This window comes from Paramisgurnus dabryanus, chromosome 3, assembly GCF_030506205.2.
Source record: "Paramisgurnus dabryanus chromosome 3, PD_genome_1.1, whole genome shotgun sequence".
NCBI lineage: Eukaryota > Metazoa > Chordata > Actinopteri > Cypriniformes > Cobitidae > Paramisgurnus > Paramisgurnus dabryanus.
In genome coordinates this window covers 42,365,107-42,381,714 of record NC_133339.1, presented here as the reverse complement: position 1 = coordinate 42,381,714, position 16,608 = coordinate 42,365,107, and the positions used below count along the sequence as shown (strand labels likewise).

The 16,608-nt window shown below is 45.3% G+C and overlaps 1 protein-coding gene across 1 annotated transcript in view; it reads right to left on the bottom strand.

Moving 5' to 3' along the window:
* The window catches only part of adgrl1a (adhesion G protein-coupled receptor L1a), a 224,443-nt gene that overhangs the window by 38,493 nt on the left and 169,342 nt on the right, over positions 1-16,608 (bottom strand). Inside the window, exons 9-12 of the mRNA XM_065263107.2 lie at positions 13,104-13,207; positions 10,250-10,435; positions 10,031-10,069; positions 9,239-9,419 (exon numbers count right to left, since the gene is read on the bottom strand). Of these exons, the coding sequence (XP_065119179.1) occupies positions 9,239-9,419; positions 10,031-10,069; positions 10,250-10,435; positions 13,104-13,207 (510 nt within the window). The remainder of the gene's footprint in view (positions 1-9,238; positions 9,420-10,030; positions 10,070-10,249; positions 10,436-13,103; positions 13,208-16,608) is intronic.

The window sequence follows — 16,608 nt, the reverse complement described above, 5'->3', positions numbered from 1 at the left end:
AAGCTGTATAACTACAGTGGAGGTGCACAACTACAGTAAGGCTGTATAACTTTAGTGAAGCTGTGTAATTACAGTAAAGCTGTCTAACTACAGTAAAACTGTGTAGCTATAGCGAAGCTGTATAACTACAGAAAGCTGTATAACTACAGGCAAGCTGTATAATTACAGCGAAGCTGAATAACTACAGCAAAGCTGTATAGCTAAAGTAAAGCTGTATAACTACAGTAAAGTTGTCTAAATACAGTACACGTAGCTACAGGAAAGCTGCATAGCTACAGTGAAGCTGTATAACTACAGAAAGCTGTATAACTACAGTAAAGCTGTATAGCTACAGTAAAGCTGTATAGCTACAGTAAAACTGCGTAGCTACAGTAAAGCTGTATAACTACAGTAAAGCTGTTTATCTACAGTAAGCTGTATAACTACAGTAAAGCTGTTTAGCTACAGTAAAGCTGTATAACTACAGTAAAGCTGTTTAGCTACAGTAAAGCTGTATAACTACAGTAAAGCTGTTTAGCTACAGTAAAGCTATATTACTACAGCGAAGCTGTATAATTACAGTAAAGCTAAATAACTACAGTAAAGCTTTATAACTACAGTAAAGCTGTATAGCTACAGTAAAACTGCATAGCTACAGTAAAGCTGTTTAGCTACAGTAAAGCTGTATAACTACAGTAAAGCTGTTTAGCTACAGTAAAGCTGTTTATCTACAGTTAAGCTGTATAACTACAGTAAAGCTGTTTAGCTACATTAAAGCTGTTTAGTTACAGTAAAGCTGTATTACTACAGTAAAGCTGTTTAGCTACAGTAAAGCTGTATAACTACATTAAAACTGTTTAGCTACAGTAAAGCTGTATTACTACAGCGAAGCTGTATAATTACAGTAAAGCTAAAAAACTACAGTAAAGCTTTATAACTACAGTAAAGCTGTATAGCTACAGTAAAACTGTGTAGCTACAGTAAAGCTGTTTAGCTACAGTAAAGCTGTATAACTACAGTAAAGCTGTTTAGCTACAGTAAAGCTGTTTATCTACAGTTAAGCTGTATAACTACAGTAAAGCTGTTTAGCTACAGTAAAGCTGTTTAGCTACAGTAAAGCTGTATAACTACAGTAAAGCTGTTTAGCTGCAGTAAAGCTGTATAACTACAGTAAAGCTGTTTAGCTACATTAAAGCTGTTTAGTTACAGTAAAGCTGTATTACTACAGTAAAGCTGTATTACTACAGTAAAGCTGTTTAGCTACAGTAAAGCTGTATAACTACAGTAAAGCTGTTAAGCTACAGTAAAGCTGTATAACTTCAGTAAAGCTGTTAAGCTACAGTAAAGCTGTATAACTACAGTAAAGCTGTTTAGCTACAGTAAAGCTGTATAACTACAGTAAAGCTGTTTAGCTACAGTAAAGCTGTATAACTACAGTAAAGCTGTTTAGCTACAGTAAAGCTGTTTAGCTACAGTAAAGCTGTATAAATACAGTAAAGCTGTTTAGCTACAGTAAAGCTGTATAACTACAGTAAAGCTGTATTACTACAGTAAAGCTGTTTAGCTACAGTAAAGCTGTATAACTACAGTAAAGCTGTTAAGCTACAGTAAAGCTGTATAACTTCAGTAAAGCTGTTAAGCTACAGTAAAGCTGTATAACTACAGTAAGTTAAGCTACAGTAAAGCTGTATAACTTCAGTAAAGCTGTTAAGCTACAGTAAAGCTGTATAACTACAGTAAAGCTGTATAACTTCAGTAAAGCTGTTAAGCTACAGTAAAGCTGTATAACTACAGTAAGTTAAGCTACAGTAAAGCTGTATAACTTCAGTAAAGCTGTTAAGCTACAGTAAAGCTGTATACCTACAGTAAAGCTGATTAGCTACAGTAAAGCTGTATAACTACAGTAAAGCTGTTTAGCTACAGTAAAGCTAAATAACTACAGTAAAGCTGTTTAGCTACAGTAAAGCTGTTTAGCTACAGTAAAGCTGTATAACTACAGTAAAGCTGTTTAGCTACAGTAAAGCTGTATAACTACAGTAAAGCTGTTTAGCTACATTAAAGCTGTTTAGCTACAGTAAAGCTGTATTACTACAGTAAAGCTGTATTACTACAGTAAAGCTGTTTAGCTACAGTAAAGCTGTATAACTACAGTAAAGCTGTTAAGCTACAGTAAAGCTGTATAACTTCAGTAAAGCTGTTAAGCTACAGTAAAGCTGTATAACTACATTAAAACTGTTTATCTACAGTAAAGCTGTATTACTACAGCGAAGCTGTATAATTACAGTAAAGCTAAAAAACTACAGTAAAGCTTTATAACTACAGTAAAGCTGTATAGCTACAGTAAAACTGCGTAGCTACAGTAAAGCTGTTTAGCTACAGTAAAGCTGTATAACTACAGTAAAGCTGTTTAGCTACAGTAAAGCTGTATAACTACAGTAAAGCTGTTTAGCTACATTAAAGCTGTTTAGTTACAGTAAAGCTGTATTACTACAGTAAAGCTGTTTAGCTACAGTAAAGCTGTTTAGCTACAGTGAAGCTAAATAACGTCTCGGTTACGGATGTAACCCTCGTTCCCTGAAGGAGGGAACGGAGACGTCACGTCGTGACCGACGAATTGGGAACTCGCTTAGAGGGACCAATCTGCTTCGAATACTACTAAAACGCCAATGAACTTGGCATTGAGATATTTGCATAATGCTGGCGCCGCCCCGCCAGGTGCGTATATAAGCAGCAGGTGCAAATAAGGAAATTAGCTTCTTTTTCGCTGAGAAAGCCGGAGAGTGTGACCGGCCGTAACAGCAGGTGGCAGCACCTGTGGCGACGGGACGTGACGTCTCCGTTCCCTCCTTCAGGGAACGAGGGTTACATCCGTAACCGAGACGTTCCCTTTCAGTCGGTCACTACGACGTCACGTCGTGACCGACGAATTGGGAATCCCTACCAAAACGCCACTAGGGGCTGACCTCTTCCAGTGTCTGCGTAAAGCCCTCCGGTTCCACTTAAGGATAAGGAGAATTAGGTTTTAAGGCAGAAGGCCGGGCACTAGATGTTCCTTTAACCCCACAGAAGTGCCAGCGACTGGGAAGCGCCCTACCTGAGCGGGATAGGAACGCTGCGGAAGCCACCACCCGTCTTAAGGGTTAATGGTGGGCGAAAGTCAACCGTAGTTGAGGTAAAATGACAGCCGTGGCTGTGTAAGCAAAGCAGTGCTCTGCTAAGGGAAACGTGGGCTAGTAGGATTAACCCCACGGAAAATACTCACAAAGGAACCCGGTGGGACACAATGTGGAGCCCGAGCCAACACGTAGGTTCGCGAGGATGCAGCTAGTGAAGGCTGACAGCCAATGCTCCGCAACAAAGGCTGCCAAGGCAGCGGAGGAAGAACAATTCAAACCATTACGCATTTTTGTTCTGAAGGCCTTCCATACTGACACAGTTATGAAGCATCAGATGGAGGCTGCAAGCCGACCTGTGAGACTGTTCTCCGTGCTCCCCCTGGTGAGGAAAGAACACGAGAGGATACAGGCTCAATACGAACACTGTAAAATCTAATGAACGTATTAGGTGTCGCCCAACCAGCAGCTCTACAGATGTCTGTTAGCGAGGAACCACGAGCTAGAGCCCAAGATGAGGCAACGCTCCGTGTGGAGTGCGCTCTCAAATTAAAGGGGCAAGGAATACCCTGAAGATTATAAGCCAGGGCGATAGTATCAACTATCCAATGAGACATCCTCTGCTTAGTGACAGCTTTCCCTTTCTGCTGGCCACCATAACAAACAAAGAGCTGGTCTGAGGTCCTGAGGCTTTGCGTGCGATCCACGTAGAGTCGCAGTGCGCGTACGGGGCACAACAAAGCCACGGTTGGGTCTGCGTCCTCCGGAGGCAGCGCTTGCAAGCTCACCACTTGGTCTCTGAAAGGAGTCGTGGGAACTTTGGGCACGTAGCCTGGTCTGGGCCTCAATGTTACGCTTGAGGCAGCAGGACCAAACTGAAGGCACGAGTCGTCAACAGAGAATGCATGTAAATCCCCTACTCTCTTCATTGAGGCCAAAGCTAGCAGGGTCAGAGCTTTCATTGATAAAAGCTTCAGACTCACAGACTGCAAAGGCTCGAACGGGGGGGCCTGAAGGGCTTTCAGCACCATGGACAGGTCCCAGGGAGGAATAGAAGGAGGGCGCGAGGGGTTTAGCCTACGAGCGCCTCTTAGAAATCTAACAACCAAATCATGCTGGCCAACTGTTCTGCCGTTAATAAGTGAGTGATGAGCAGAAATAGCAGCGATATCAACTTTAATGGTGGAGGGTGACAGCCTACCGTCTAACCTATGTTGAAGATATAAAAGCACGGTGTTAATAGGGCATTCTCTGGGGTCCTCGCGTTGCGAAGAGCACCAGGTGACGAAAAGGTTCCATTTAAACGCGTAAGCCCGTCTCGTAGACGGAGCTCGTGCCGCGTTGATTGTGTTAGATACCGCTTGTGGTAAATCACTTAAACCTTGCGCGCGCTCAACGACCACACATGGAGATCCCACAGGTCGGGGCGCGGGTGCCATAATGTGCCCCCTCCTTGAGAAAGAAGGTCCTTCCTCAGGGGAATCTGCCAGGGAGGGGCTGTCGCGAGGAGCATTAACTCTGGAAACCAATTCTTGCTCGTCCAATATGGGGCGATCAGTAAAAGGTTCTCCTCGTCCTGCCTGACCTTGCACAGTGTCTGTGCGATTAAGCTCACTGGGGGGAATGCGTATTTGCGCATCCCCCGAGGCCAGCTGTGTGCCAATGCGTCCACGCCGAGGCTGCCCTCGGTTAGTGAATAAAACAGGCGACAGTGGGTATCGTCCGGCGACGCAAACAGATCTATCTGCGCACGACCGAACTTCTTCCAAATTAGCTGGACCGTCTGGGGGTGGAGTCGCCATTCGCCGGGGCGCGCAGCTCGAGAAAGCGCGTCCGCTGCTGTATTGAGCGAGCCCGGAATGTGAATGGCACGAAGGGACCTCAGATGCTTCTGACTCCAAAGGAGGAGATGACGAGCGAGATGCGACAGGTGACGGGAGCGCAAACCGCCTTGACAGTTGATATACGCAACGGTCGCAGTGTTGTCGGTGCGTACTAGTACATCCTTCCCTCGCAGCTCCGTAGCGAAGCGTACGAGTCCCAGATATACTGCCCACAACTCTCGGCAATTGATATGCCAGTGCAACTGGGGTGCTGTCCACACCCCTGAAGCCGTAAGCTCGTCGTACGTGGCACCCCAGCCCGTGTCGGACGCATCTGTGTGTACAACAGCATGCTGAGCGATCTGTCTCATGGACACACCGGACCTGAGAAACGCGGGGTCCGACCACGGGGGGAATGTTAGGCGACACGCAGGTGTAATGGTTACACGATGGATGCCGGCGCGCCACGCTCTCCTCGGGACTCGATCGTGAAGCCAACGCTGAAGCGGTCTCATATGGAGCAGTCCGAGCGGTGTCACGGCCGCTGCTGCAGCCATATGCCCCAGGAGCTTCTGAAATTGTTTCAGCGGGACCGCATTCTTCCCTCGGAATGAACCGAGGCAAGTCAGAATTGACTGGACGCGCTCTTCTGTCAAACGCGCCGATAAATCGATCGAGTCCAGTTCCATCCCGAGAAAAGAGATCCTCTGCGTGGGGCAGAGTTTGCTCTTTTCCCAGTTGACCCGAAGACCCAAACGGGCGAGATGCCGAAGCGTTAAATCTCTGTGCTCGCACAGCGTCCGTCGAGAATGCGCTATTATAAGCCAATCGTCGAGGTAAGCAAATATGCGAACGCCACTCTCTCTGAGGGGTTTTAACGCCGCCTCCACTACTTTCGTGAACACACGGGGAGAGAGGGATAGCCCGAACGGTAAAACTTTGTACTGGTATGCCCGTCCCTCGAACGCAAACCGGAGAAACGGTCTGTGACGAGGGATTATGGACACATGAAAGTACGCGTCTTTCAGGTCTATTGCCGCAAACCAATCTTGGGGGCGAATTGAATTGAATATTTGCTTCGGTGTTATCATCCTGAAGGACCTCTTCTGCAGAGATTTGTTCAGAACGCGCAAATCCAAGATCGGTCGCAACCCGCCGCCTTTTTTGGGTACTATAAAATACGGGCTGTAGAAGCCCGATCTCATCTCGGTTGGAGGGACCGGCTCGATCGCGTCCTTCGCCAACAGGACTTCGACCTCTGCACGCAGTACGTGTGCATCGGACGCTTTCACCGTGGTGAAACGAATGCCCGAGAATTTGGGTGTGTGCCGGATGAATTGAATTTCGTAACCGAGGCGAACAGTGCGTAAAACCCAACGAGACGGGCTGGGAAGCTGAAGCCACGCCCCCAGGGACCGTACGAGGGGAATTAACGGCACTGTCGGGGTACCCGCGGTGGGGCGGCTGAGCGGGACAGGTGGTACTGCCGGTACGTCTGCTGAGACAGCATAAGTATCTACAGTATGTGTGTGTGTGACACTGACCTGAGCCCGCTGAGGGTGACGGTCGTCTGGTCTCCTCAGCGGAGAGCACAGACTCCGAGGAGGGTGCTGGTGGTCCCGTCTCTTCAGCGGAGAGCTGGAACTCCTCAGAACACCCGCTGGCGATAGAGGAGAGGGAGGAAGAGCATGTGAATGCCCGCTCACATCTCTCTCGATCCTCTGAAGACCTGGAGAAGGAATAGGAATGCACTCTCTTTGTGGTTTTGTGGGTGCCGGCTGAGAAGCCGGCGGAACAGAAACAAAAGGAAACCAAAGATTCTCCACCCGGCCCTCTACCGGTGGAGGGAGCGATGCCATCACCGTCTCCCGTAGAGTGATCCCATCCAAATCCAGGTCGCCCGTCTCAGGGCCGCTTCGTCTTCCGTTTACCACGGGAAGCGGGTGGGGCGGGCGGGGCGGGCTGTCGACGGCTGTTCCCCCTCCGTGGCCTGGAAGATGTTCTAGTGGGGGGGGCGGAGGCAGCCGCCGCAGGGCGCCCTCGGCGAGGAGCAGACGGGCCCGCCGGCGCTGGAGGGCGAGATGCAGGTCGCTTGCGCCGGGGCATGATCTGTGCGATCGCCTCTGTCTGCTTCTGGGCGGCGGAGAACTGCTGGGCAAAAGACTCCACCGACTCACCGAAGAGGCCAGCCTGTGACACTGGAGCGTCCAAGAACTTGTTCTTGTCCGCTTCCGACATGTCAGCCAGACATAGCCATAAGTGGCGTTCCTGGACCACCATCGTGGACATGGCACGACCAATCGCCTGCGCTGTCACCTTCGTAGCGCGAAGAGCCAGGTCAGTGGCAGCCCGGAGCTCCGAAAGGACAGGCGAGTCGTGTCCTCCCTCGTGCAGATCCCTCAAGGCCTTGGCTTGGTGAACCTGCAGCAACGCCATTGCGTGCAGGGCTGAGGCCGCCTCTCCACATGCCTGGTGGGCAGCGCCCGTTAAACCGGAGGACTGTCTGCAGGCACGAGAGGGGAGGGTTGGGCGGTCCTTCCAAGAGGGAGCGTGTGCCGGACACAGCTGCATCGCGACAGCACGCTCCACGGGAGGGATCCCCGTATAACCCTTAGCGGCTCCGCTGGTGAGGGAGGTGAGGGGGGAGGGCTGAAACGGCCGTAATCTCATGGAAAACGGCGACTTCCAGGTTCTAGTCAGCTCCTCGTGCACCTCGGGGAAGAAAGGCACCGGTGGAGAGGGTTGTGAAACCCGGGCAGCTCCAAAGAACCAATCATCCAGGCGGGACGGTTCGGGCTGAGGGGGGGGAACCCACTCTAACCCTACGGTCTCCGCCGCTCGAGCGAGCACGGCCACCATCTCTGGATCGAACTCCGGCGTCCCAACCCGACCAGAGGGAGGAAGGGCGTCGGGGTCCACGTCAGGGGGAGGAGGCCCACCCTCGGATGCTGCGGCGTCGGTGGACCCGGAGGGCGGCACGATGGATTCTAGAGACATCGTAGAACACGACGCTGAAGTCTCCATCGGCACATCAACCGGCTGTGGATGAGGAGGCTGAGAGCCTGAGGACGAATCCCCCGCTCGGCTCAGCACAGTGATGCGCAGGTCGTCTTTTGAGAGCTTCACAGCCGCACCGTGGCGGCGTTCAGCACTCGCATGACGAGGGTTGCGTTTTTCCCGGAGGAAAGACAACCGTCTGCGCAAATCCACAAGGGACATGTTCTCGCAGTGAGAACACTTACCCCCAGCGAACGCTGCCTCTGCGTGCTCGATGCCCAAACACGAAAGACAACGCTCGTGACCGTCCTTCGGACCCATGTATTTGCCGCACCCAAGATCGCACGGACGAAAAGCCATCCTGAAAAGGACGCTGATGTCCGGATATACGAGAGAGTGGCTGCCTTTAACAAGGCACAAAGCTCTCTCGTATCACTCTTTTAGGGAAATTCACTCAGATGCTTAGTTGATGAGCGCACAGGAAGGCAACGCACACACTAAACTCAAAACAAAATAAAGATGTAGAGTCGTGGAATTAAGCGAAGCGTCCGCTGTGGTACTGCTAGTCCAACCAACTTCAGCAATCGAATCCCACCAGAGTAGAGTAGCTTCTCAGTAGCAGATACTGCCGGCTTTCGAAGCGATAAAAAGCTAATTTCCTTATTTGCACCTGCTGCTTATATACGCACCTGGCGGGGCGGCGCCAGCATTATGCAAATATCTCAATGCCAAGTTCATTGGCGTTTTAGTAGTATTCGAAGCAGATTGGTCCCTCTAAGCGAGTTCCCAATTCGTCGGTCACGACGTGACGTCGTAGTGACCGACTGAAAGGGAACTACAGGGAAGCTGTATAGCTACAGTAAAACTGTGTAGTTACAGTAAACCTGTATAGCTACAGTAAAGCTGTATAGCTACAGTGAAGGTGTTCAGCTACAGTAAAGCTGTATAATTTCAGTAAAGCGGTGTAACTACAGTGAAGCTGTATAACTACAGTAAAGCTGTATAATTACAGTAACGCTGTAGAACTACATTGAAGGTGCACAACTACAATAACACTGTATAACTACAGTGACGGTGCTCAACTCCAGCAAAGCTGTGTAGGTACAGTGAAGCTGTATAACTACAATGAATGGGTTTAGCTACAGTGAAGCTGTATACGTACAATACGCTGTATAACTACAGTTAAACTGAACAACTACAGCAAAGTGTGTAGCTACAGTAAAGCTGCACAACCACAGCCAAACAATATAACTACAACCAAGCTGTAGTTAATTACTCCCCAACACAGACGTGTAAACACACACAAACACACACACCATTACTCACCGACGTTGGCAGCATGGTCAGAGAAGTGGTTATTGTACATGTTGTTGGCCAACAGGAAGGCACCTTTCTCCATAACGTCAAGCAGCATGGTGGCGGTATGAGCCTGCTCCGTACTGTTCATGTCCTGCCATGACTCCAAAGCCTCGGCACGCAAGAGATTATCTACGGTCTGCACCACTGCCTGCACACACACACACATGAACATAAAGTACAGTTACAGTTACTTCTAATTGCACATGACATCAGAGATCATAACATATACCTCGCATCTGTTCATGGCATGTAAGGCTATGTTTTTATTTCTACTGAGATACGCTTAAAACCATTTTAAATGACAGGAATGCTTAAAGAAAGCCTTAGGCATAACATACAGTATGTCATCATCGCTCCTCTCTCACATACACTAGAGAATAGACATAAACCAATCCACTGCAGTTAACAAAATTCATCTCAGGCATGTACTGTAATAAAAATTGGGATGACAATTTGTATGAAACCTTTATGTACATTTGGAAAAAGCTTTAAATCCTACAGTGCATTCAAGCTATACATTTAGTATGTGCGTTTCCTTGGTTATCGAAGCCACAGCCTTTGCAGTGCTTAAAATTAAATGAGGGTATTGTCAATACAGCGCATTTACAATGCATTTTATAAGCAGAGTTTATAGTGAACAGAATCAAAATATATCCTAATAAAAAAGCTCAGAGCAATCTATAAAGCACACATCCACAGAGGTGAGATATGAAGTGTGAATTATAACAGTGAACTTGTACAGATAATACTTTACAATACCTGAACATAAGCCCGGCAGGTCCGTTCTCTCTTCTGCCACTGCAAAGCACAATGAAACAGCTTTCAGTCTCGCACAAACCAACACACACACATTGATGTTGCGGCTTTGAGTTTCGAGGCTGTTTCTGTGCCGGGTACATTGATGTGGCAACAAACAGAACATGAAGGGTTTGTTTAAAAGGGCAAGTGTGTGTGTGTGTGTGTTTGTGTGTAAAGCACCTTATTGTAGTTCCTGGCTGCTGATTCCTTATTCCCGGGTCTGAGGGCCTGCAGCTGCGCATCTAAAATATCCAACAGCTGCTCGATGAGTCTGACGGAGGAACTGACATCACCAGCGTGAATACGGCCCTGCGTGTGATTCACCAGCTCGGCGGCGATGTTTGCTGCGTTTTCTCCGCTTTTTATCTGCACAGTGGAAACACACACACACACATATACACAGTCTGGTCTGTAAAGCCCAAACCCCTGCCGTGCGCTGTGGGGGTGTGAGCCGGGGGTTTCTGGGTTTTTATCCGCGAGACACTCATACAAAAGACAGCAAATCATTAATGATGCCCTAAATCAAGCTATTGCAAAAAATAAGAAGGGGAAAACTAAAGGGTGAAATGCGATAAAATTACTCGGACTATTTGAAAGCGGTATGTAGCCTGTAATGGCCCTAAAGGAAATATATCAACACATTTACAATAAACTACTAAGGCTGCATCAAGCTAAAGTCATGCAGATGAAATCTAAGTGAGTCTCTGCATTTTTTTTATCTTTGAACATGATTTATTAACTAAGTAGCAAGAATGCCTGAAATTCTTGGAAACATTATCAGGTATCCACCTACATTTTATGCCAATAATATCCTGGCTACATTTTACTTTGATTATTTTAGTCTGATTTTAACACTTTGTACAGTTTACTTCAGCATAAATTGTTTTGTGGAGCAGTCACAATGTTACTTAAGGTAACTTTATTGAACTTGATACAGAAAATTTGCAACTTATATCTCATTTAACATGCAAAAAGTGCATTTCCATAAAAGTCTTAAAGGCACAGCAGTAGAAAAGCTGTACAGTATTGTTTTCAATACATTAATGTCTATATCTGCTCCTGAGATTATAGTTATTCATAGGTGCAATACATGTAAGGGATAATGTAGAGGCAGCCGGTAGTTATAGGGAAATAAGCCCCAACAGTGTGATCAGGACCCGACGCGAAGCGGAGGGTCTTGTATTACACTGAAGGGGCTTATTTCCCGATAACTACCGGCTGCCTCTACATTATCCCGCTTATTACACGGCTACTTGCCACATAAGAAAAAAACCGGGCATGAATATGAATTTGAAACATTTTATTGGCATATTTGTTTTAAATTAACATGTTTATCCTTCCGCGAAACTTTGCACAGATGCATAAAATGATCGTAATACCTTATTAAAATCCGCTGCTTCATACTTGTCTGTCTCCATTTTTTCTCTTTTAACCAGTCTTTGAGAAGTTTTAATGCCCATTCTGTATTTTTTTGTGTGTTGGCTTCGTAGCTGTCATGCTCTATTTTGTCAAGTTCAGTCTCAGTAAGCTGTCTGTGTCTTGTCGTGGTTGTCCAGTGTTTGTCACAAGATGGCGCCAAACAGTAATCTTTATTGATCTTTATTGGCACGGAGCGATTTTACTCGTACAAGTAGTACCGGCTATGTGTTATTACTTTGGAGCGGTTATTATTTGAAAAGAACGAACCTGCAAATGTCTCAACTGACCAATCAAAATCAAGCATTCCAGAGAGCCGTGTAATAAGTAATGATTAATTGACGACAGGCTGTTGAATTATTCGAAAATAATGCACACCCAAGGTGGTAATGTGACACGACGCAAATCGGGTGTGCATTATTTTCAAATAATTCAAAGGACCGGAGTCAATTATTCCTCTTATAGGCGGTTTCATCGGACGCACGCGCGCTGACGCGATACACGTCTGGATCCGAACTTTACTTCCGGTTTCGTTTTTTTAATGGTCTGACTAGTTGCTAAACTGATCTCTTGAACAAATGCCTTGTCGAAAATAACAAATGTTTTGGTTTCCTAGGTAATCTATGTGTTGTTTTTAGCTTGTTGTATAAATAAACTACGTTTGAAGTACTTTGTTGTTATTTATTCTTAGCGGAGTTTACCTTAAGTTACGTGCGGACCACGACAGCCGCTTGTTTATGTTGTTACTGCTGAAACCGTCTATACCCCGGTTTGTGGTGCCACAAACTAGAGGTCTTCACGGGTCCACTTAAATACGAAAACCCGAGGTCCGACTCGAGACCCGATTTGGTTCGGGTCTAAAAGTTTCACGTGTGCCTCAGACACGTGGTCTGGTTTAATAATAGCGGGTCTCGGGTAATTTAAAATGAATGTGTTTTTGCAGAACAGACCCGAAGACCCGAACTCTCTCGCGTGTGTGAGTCAATGTCCTTTTCAAACCTCTCCAATGTTTGCCAAGAGCGCAGGAGACATTGTGTGGCTGGCGGTAGGTTAATTTTCATTGAGACAGACATGTCAGTCGAGACCGGCTGTCTGACTGCTGCGTGCGGGGCTGGAGACTGCACACACGTCAGTACTGTTTACATTCGGGTCCAGTTGGGTTAAAACAAATGCCACTGGTTCGGGTTATACTCGGGTCTAATTTTCTCGGGTGGTTTAAAAAAAAAAAAAACATATTTATGCACGTCGGGTTTGGGTATAAAATGATTCAGGTCATTTCGGGTCGGGTACATATCTTTGGACCCGAGAAGACCTATACCACACATTTTTTGGGGCAAAGATCCTTGACAACATTGCAATTGCAACTCATGGAAGATATTGACCAAACTTGTTGGATATGACACCTAAAATATAAAGTGCATGTGTAGTGATACTGTATGTTTGAAACAGAACAAACAGTCTTTGATGTGTAGGTGCTGCATGACTTTACACACAGATGCTTTTAAACTCTCTTTTAGAGATACAAAATGACCTGTGAGCTGTAATGTGAGCTTGGCTGAAATGATATCAGCTGAGCTAGCACACAAAACAGGACGGGGAAGGTTTTTAATGGTCTCACCTTCTGAGCCACCTGGTTGACCCACGGAGAGGTGCAGTTACTCAGATCAGGGCCGCGAGGATTCCACAGAACAGGAGATGATAGACACTGGAAGGAGGCGATCCCTGAACACAGAAAACAGGATAGTAGAAGTAGACAAAGTCAAAAAGTATTTTTTCTCTCTATTTTATTTTTTTCTTTACATCGCCATCTCTCTGAAACATAAAATTACTGGTTACTATATGCACTTTTATGTGTATTAAAAAACAGGTAACATTTCCTGCAAAATCCAACCTGACAGCCGTTAAATTATTGTAAGCTTACTGCTGAATTAGGTTTAGAAAGGGAGACAGTTTTAAAAACCGATTGTTTATGTACTTGCTCCAAATAAGCTATGGATTGAAGCTTTAATACAGTAACAAACATAATTAACATAATTAGCTGTGGTACTTTAGGAAAAATGAGTGATTCACACACTGTTAATCTTATAATTTGCAAGATTTGTTTTATTTGTATACCAGTTATTATTTTCTTATCAAACTTTTTGAGGAGGCACTGCTATCCTTTGCTTTGATTTAAGTGAAATATATTAAAAGGCAGCCTGACAACAGTTACATAAAAATTGATCAAGCTGGAGTGCGTTTCCCGAACGCAACTATGGTGGCAAGTTCTGTCGTTACCAATAGATTTCAATGGTAACAACGACCATAGTTAGCTAACGGTACTTTTGGTAAACGCACCCCTGGCAAACACTAAAATCATTTTGCTACTGAAGTTAAAAGGTGTAATGTGGGTTTTTTTAGCGGCATATGGCAGTAAGATTGTGAAATGCAATCAAGTTCAATTCTGAAACACAATGAGAAGCTATGGTGGCTGCCACAGGCACCATTCCAAGGCAAAAGCATCAAGGCACGTCCTAATCCAATATTAGATTTACTTCCTGTCTCCTGAGGTACCATTATCGTCATAACCCACAATTCTATGCGTGGGCATGCACAGAGAATGTGATTGGTCGATCGTGGTTGAGTTTGAAAAAATAAAATGGGAGCCAAGGAAGGGACGGGAGCACAAATTTAGTGTAAATAGTTATATTTTCACCTTATTCACATTTAAATTACATTTCTATTTAGTTTTTAGACAAAACATGTTCAATTTAAGTGATTTTGTGCTTAAAACCAGCAAAAAAAATCTGCCAATGGAATAAGAATTTTTTTGCTGATTTTTTTCCTTGTTTTAAGCACAAATTCACTTAAATTTGATATTTTTTGTCTAAAAACTAAACTTATTTTCTTAGGTCATTTGCTCATCAAGAAAATACATCTTGATTTAAGAATTTTTTGATATTTTTACTGAAAACAAGACAAACATACTAAGTAAGAAAGTCATTTTTTGCATTGTGGTTTTCAAATATGGCATTAAGGGCTCGTAATATTTGTGCGTAGGTCCTACGGCGTAGCCGCGACGGAGTAGGTTCCGCGTCGGTTTTCATTTATACCTTTGGGTCGTCGTCCGCGTCGACGTGCAAACACACGGCCAGACCGCTGGTAGGCAGTTACCAGGCGTGTAACCATAGTAGCAGCACAAACGTGAAAGAAGAAGAAGCTTAGCAAGTTAACCCACAAACGAAGAAGAAACAGCCAATTGTTGTATATAATTTGAGTAGACCAGCAATGATGGAAGTAAATAAACAGAGACTTTTGATGCAGTTTGAGTTAAATCACTCCTCAACTTAGCTCATCTTTGTTTTCACCGTCACAAACGGAAATACCTATGACGCAGTTTTTTTTACCTGACGGGAGGGGTTCTGGTGGAGCAATCACAGCGCTTGCGGTCCGCATAGATCTGACGCGCTGTTAAATTTTTTGTGAGGTGCGCGTCAGGCTACACAGAGCTACGCACAGGCTATGGATAGCTTATACAGATTTAGTTATCACAAAGGCGAATTTATATTTGCCCAGCCTATGCGTGACCAACGTCCACCGGCTGAACCAGTTTAATCCGCTAACCCGTTTTATATCCCTATCATGTTTATATATATATATAAATATATATGTATCTCTCTCAAGGGTTTTTCTCCTCCTAGGAGTTTTCCCACAGGGTTTTTCTCCTAGGGGTTTTTACATCCCCGGGAGAGTCAGCCAACATTGGCTTAACTTAGCACTTTACTGTATACGTTACATTATTACTACGCTCACTTGTACAGTTTATTATTAGCCGCTGTATTCTTCTTCTGATTATTCTCTGTTTTCCCTTACATCTATTCATGTAAAGCTGCTTTTTAACAATTGTGAAATGCGCTATATAAATAAAATTGAATTGAATAGAATTCCATTATGCTGACTATGAAGACTGTCCAAATGTGTTGCTGGGAGCTGTCTTCATGCCTCCGAAGTCTTTGTCCTCATGAGGCAGCGGGCAACAAGTCAGCTGCCTAAGCTTTCGGACACAGCCAATAGACAAAACGCGCTTTGTAGGGCAGTTTGTCCGCTTAGGGCAACTGTGGAAACATGGCGACGACTTCCATATAAGGAGGCAGCGGTGTATGTAGATAAATAATGGCTCATTCTTGGGTAATAAAAACAATACAGTTCATTATGTAAGGTCTTTATAGACCACTGAACATATAGTTATGTATATTATATTGCATTTTGTCAAGAGATCCTTGCAGAAGTTACGCAATGCACCTTTAAATTTGAGGTAACCCTTTACAGGGCTTGGGTTTGTTATTACATCGTCAGCAAAATTATTGTATTTATTGCCCATATAGCCCTAATACAAACATAAGTGCAAACTAAAGTTCAAACTAAAGCCTACAGTTGTTTCACGAAAGAAAGTGAGAGAACGAGGAAACGAGGTGCTGAGTACCTCACCGTGAAAGCTTCCATGAAAAACACTTCTCTGTGTGGAAATGAGTTTGCTGACACATGAATGCCATCACACACACACACGCACCAGTTATGAGCTTCCCAGCATCACCTCAGAACGCTGAGAAAACACCTCGAGGGAGAAACCTTCTGCCACTCCTCATTTTCTGTTAAGTCGAGCTGTTTAGTTAGCCGAGTTCACAGAGAGGACAGCATGCTGCGATCAAACAAACTACAGGCCTTTCCAGCAACCACAACACAAACAGCTCCGGAGAGAGAGAGAGAGAGAGAGAGAGAGAGAGAGAGAGAGAGAGAGAGAGAGAGAGAGAGATGAAGGATTAGAGCAAGATCTGTATCCCCCTCTGTCTGCCTTCCTCACGACTCCTTCATCCTCAATACATTGTTTTTGAAAGATCTGCCAACGTTTACCAATTAAAGCCCTTCCAAATTAACTTGTCTGTCATTTAACGTCTGTAAAAAGGTGACAGGAGAAAGGTGCTGTTTTGTCTCTGATTGGTAAAAGACGCTAACGCAGGGGGGATTATTCTTACATGACTGAAAAAAATGGATTTGATGCAGCGGTTGTGCGAGGGGATGTGTGTGGGGGGGTTGTCATTTGTCATCTGTACAGTGTATAGAGATTCATTTTTTAATTTTGCAGT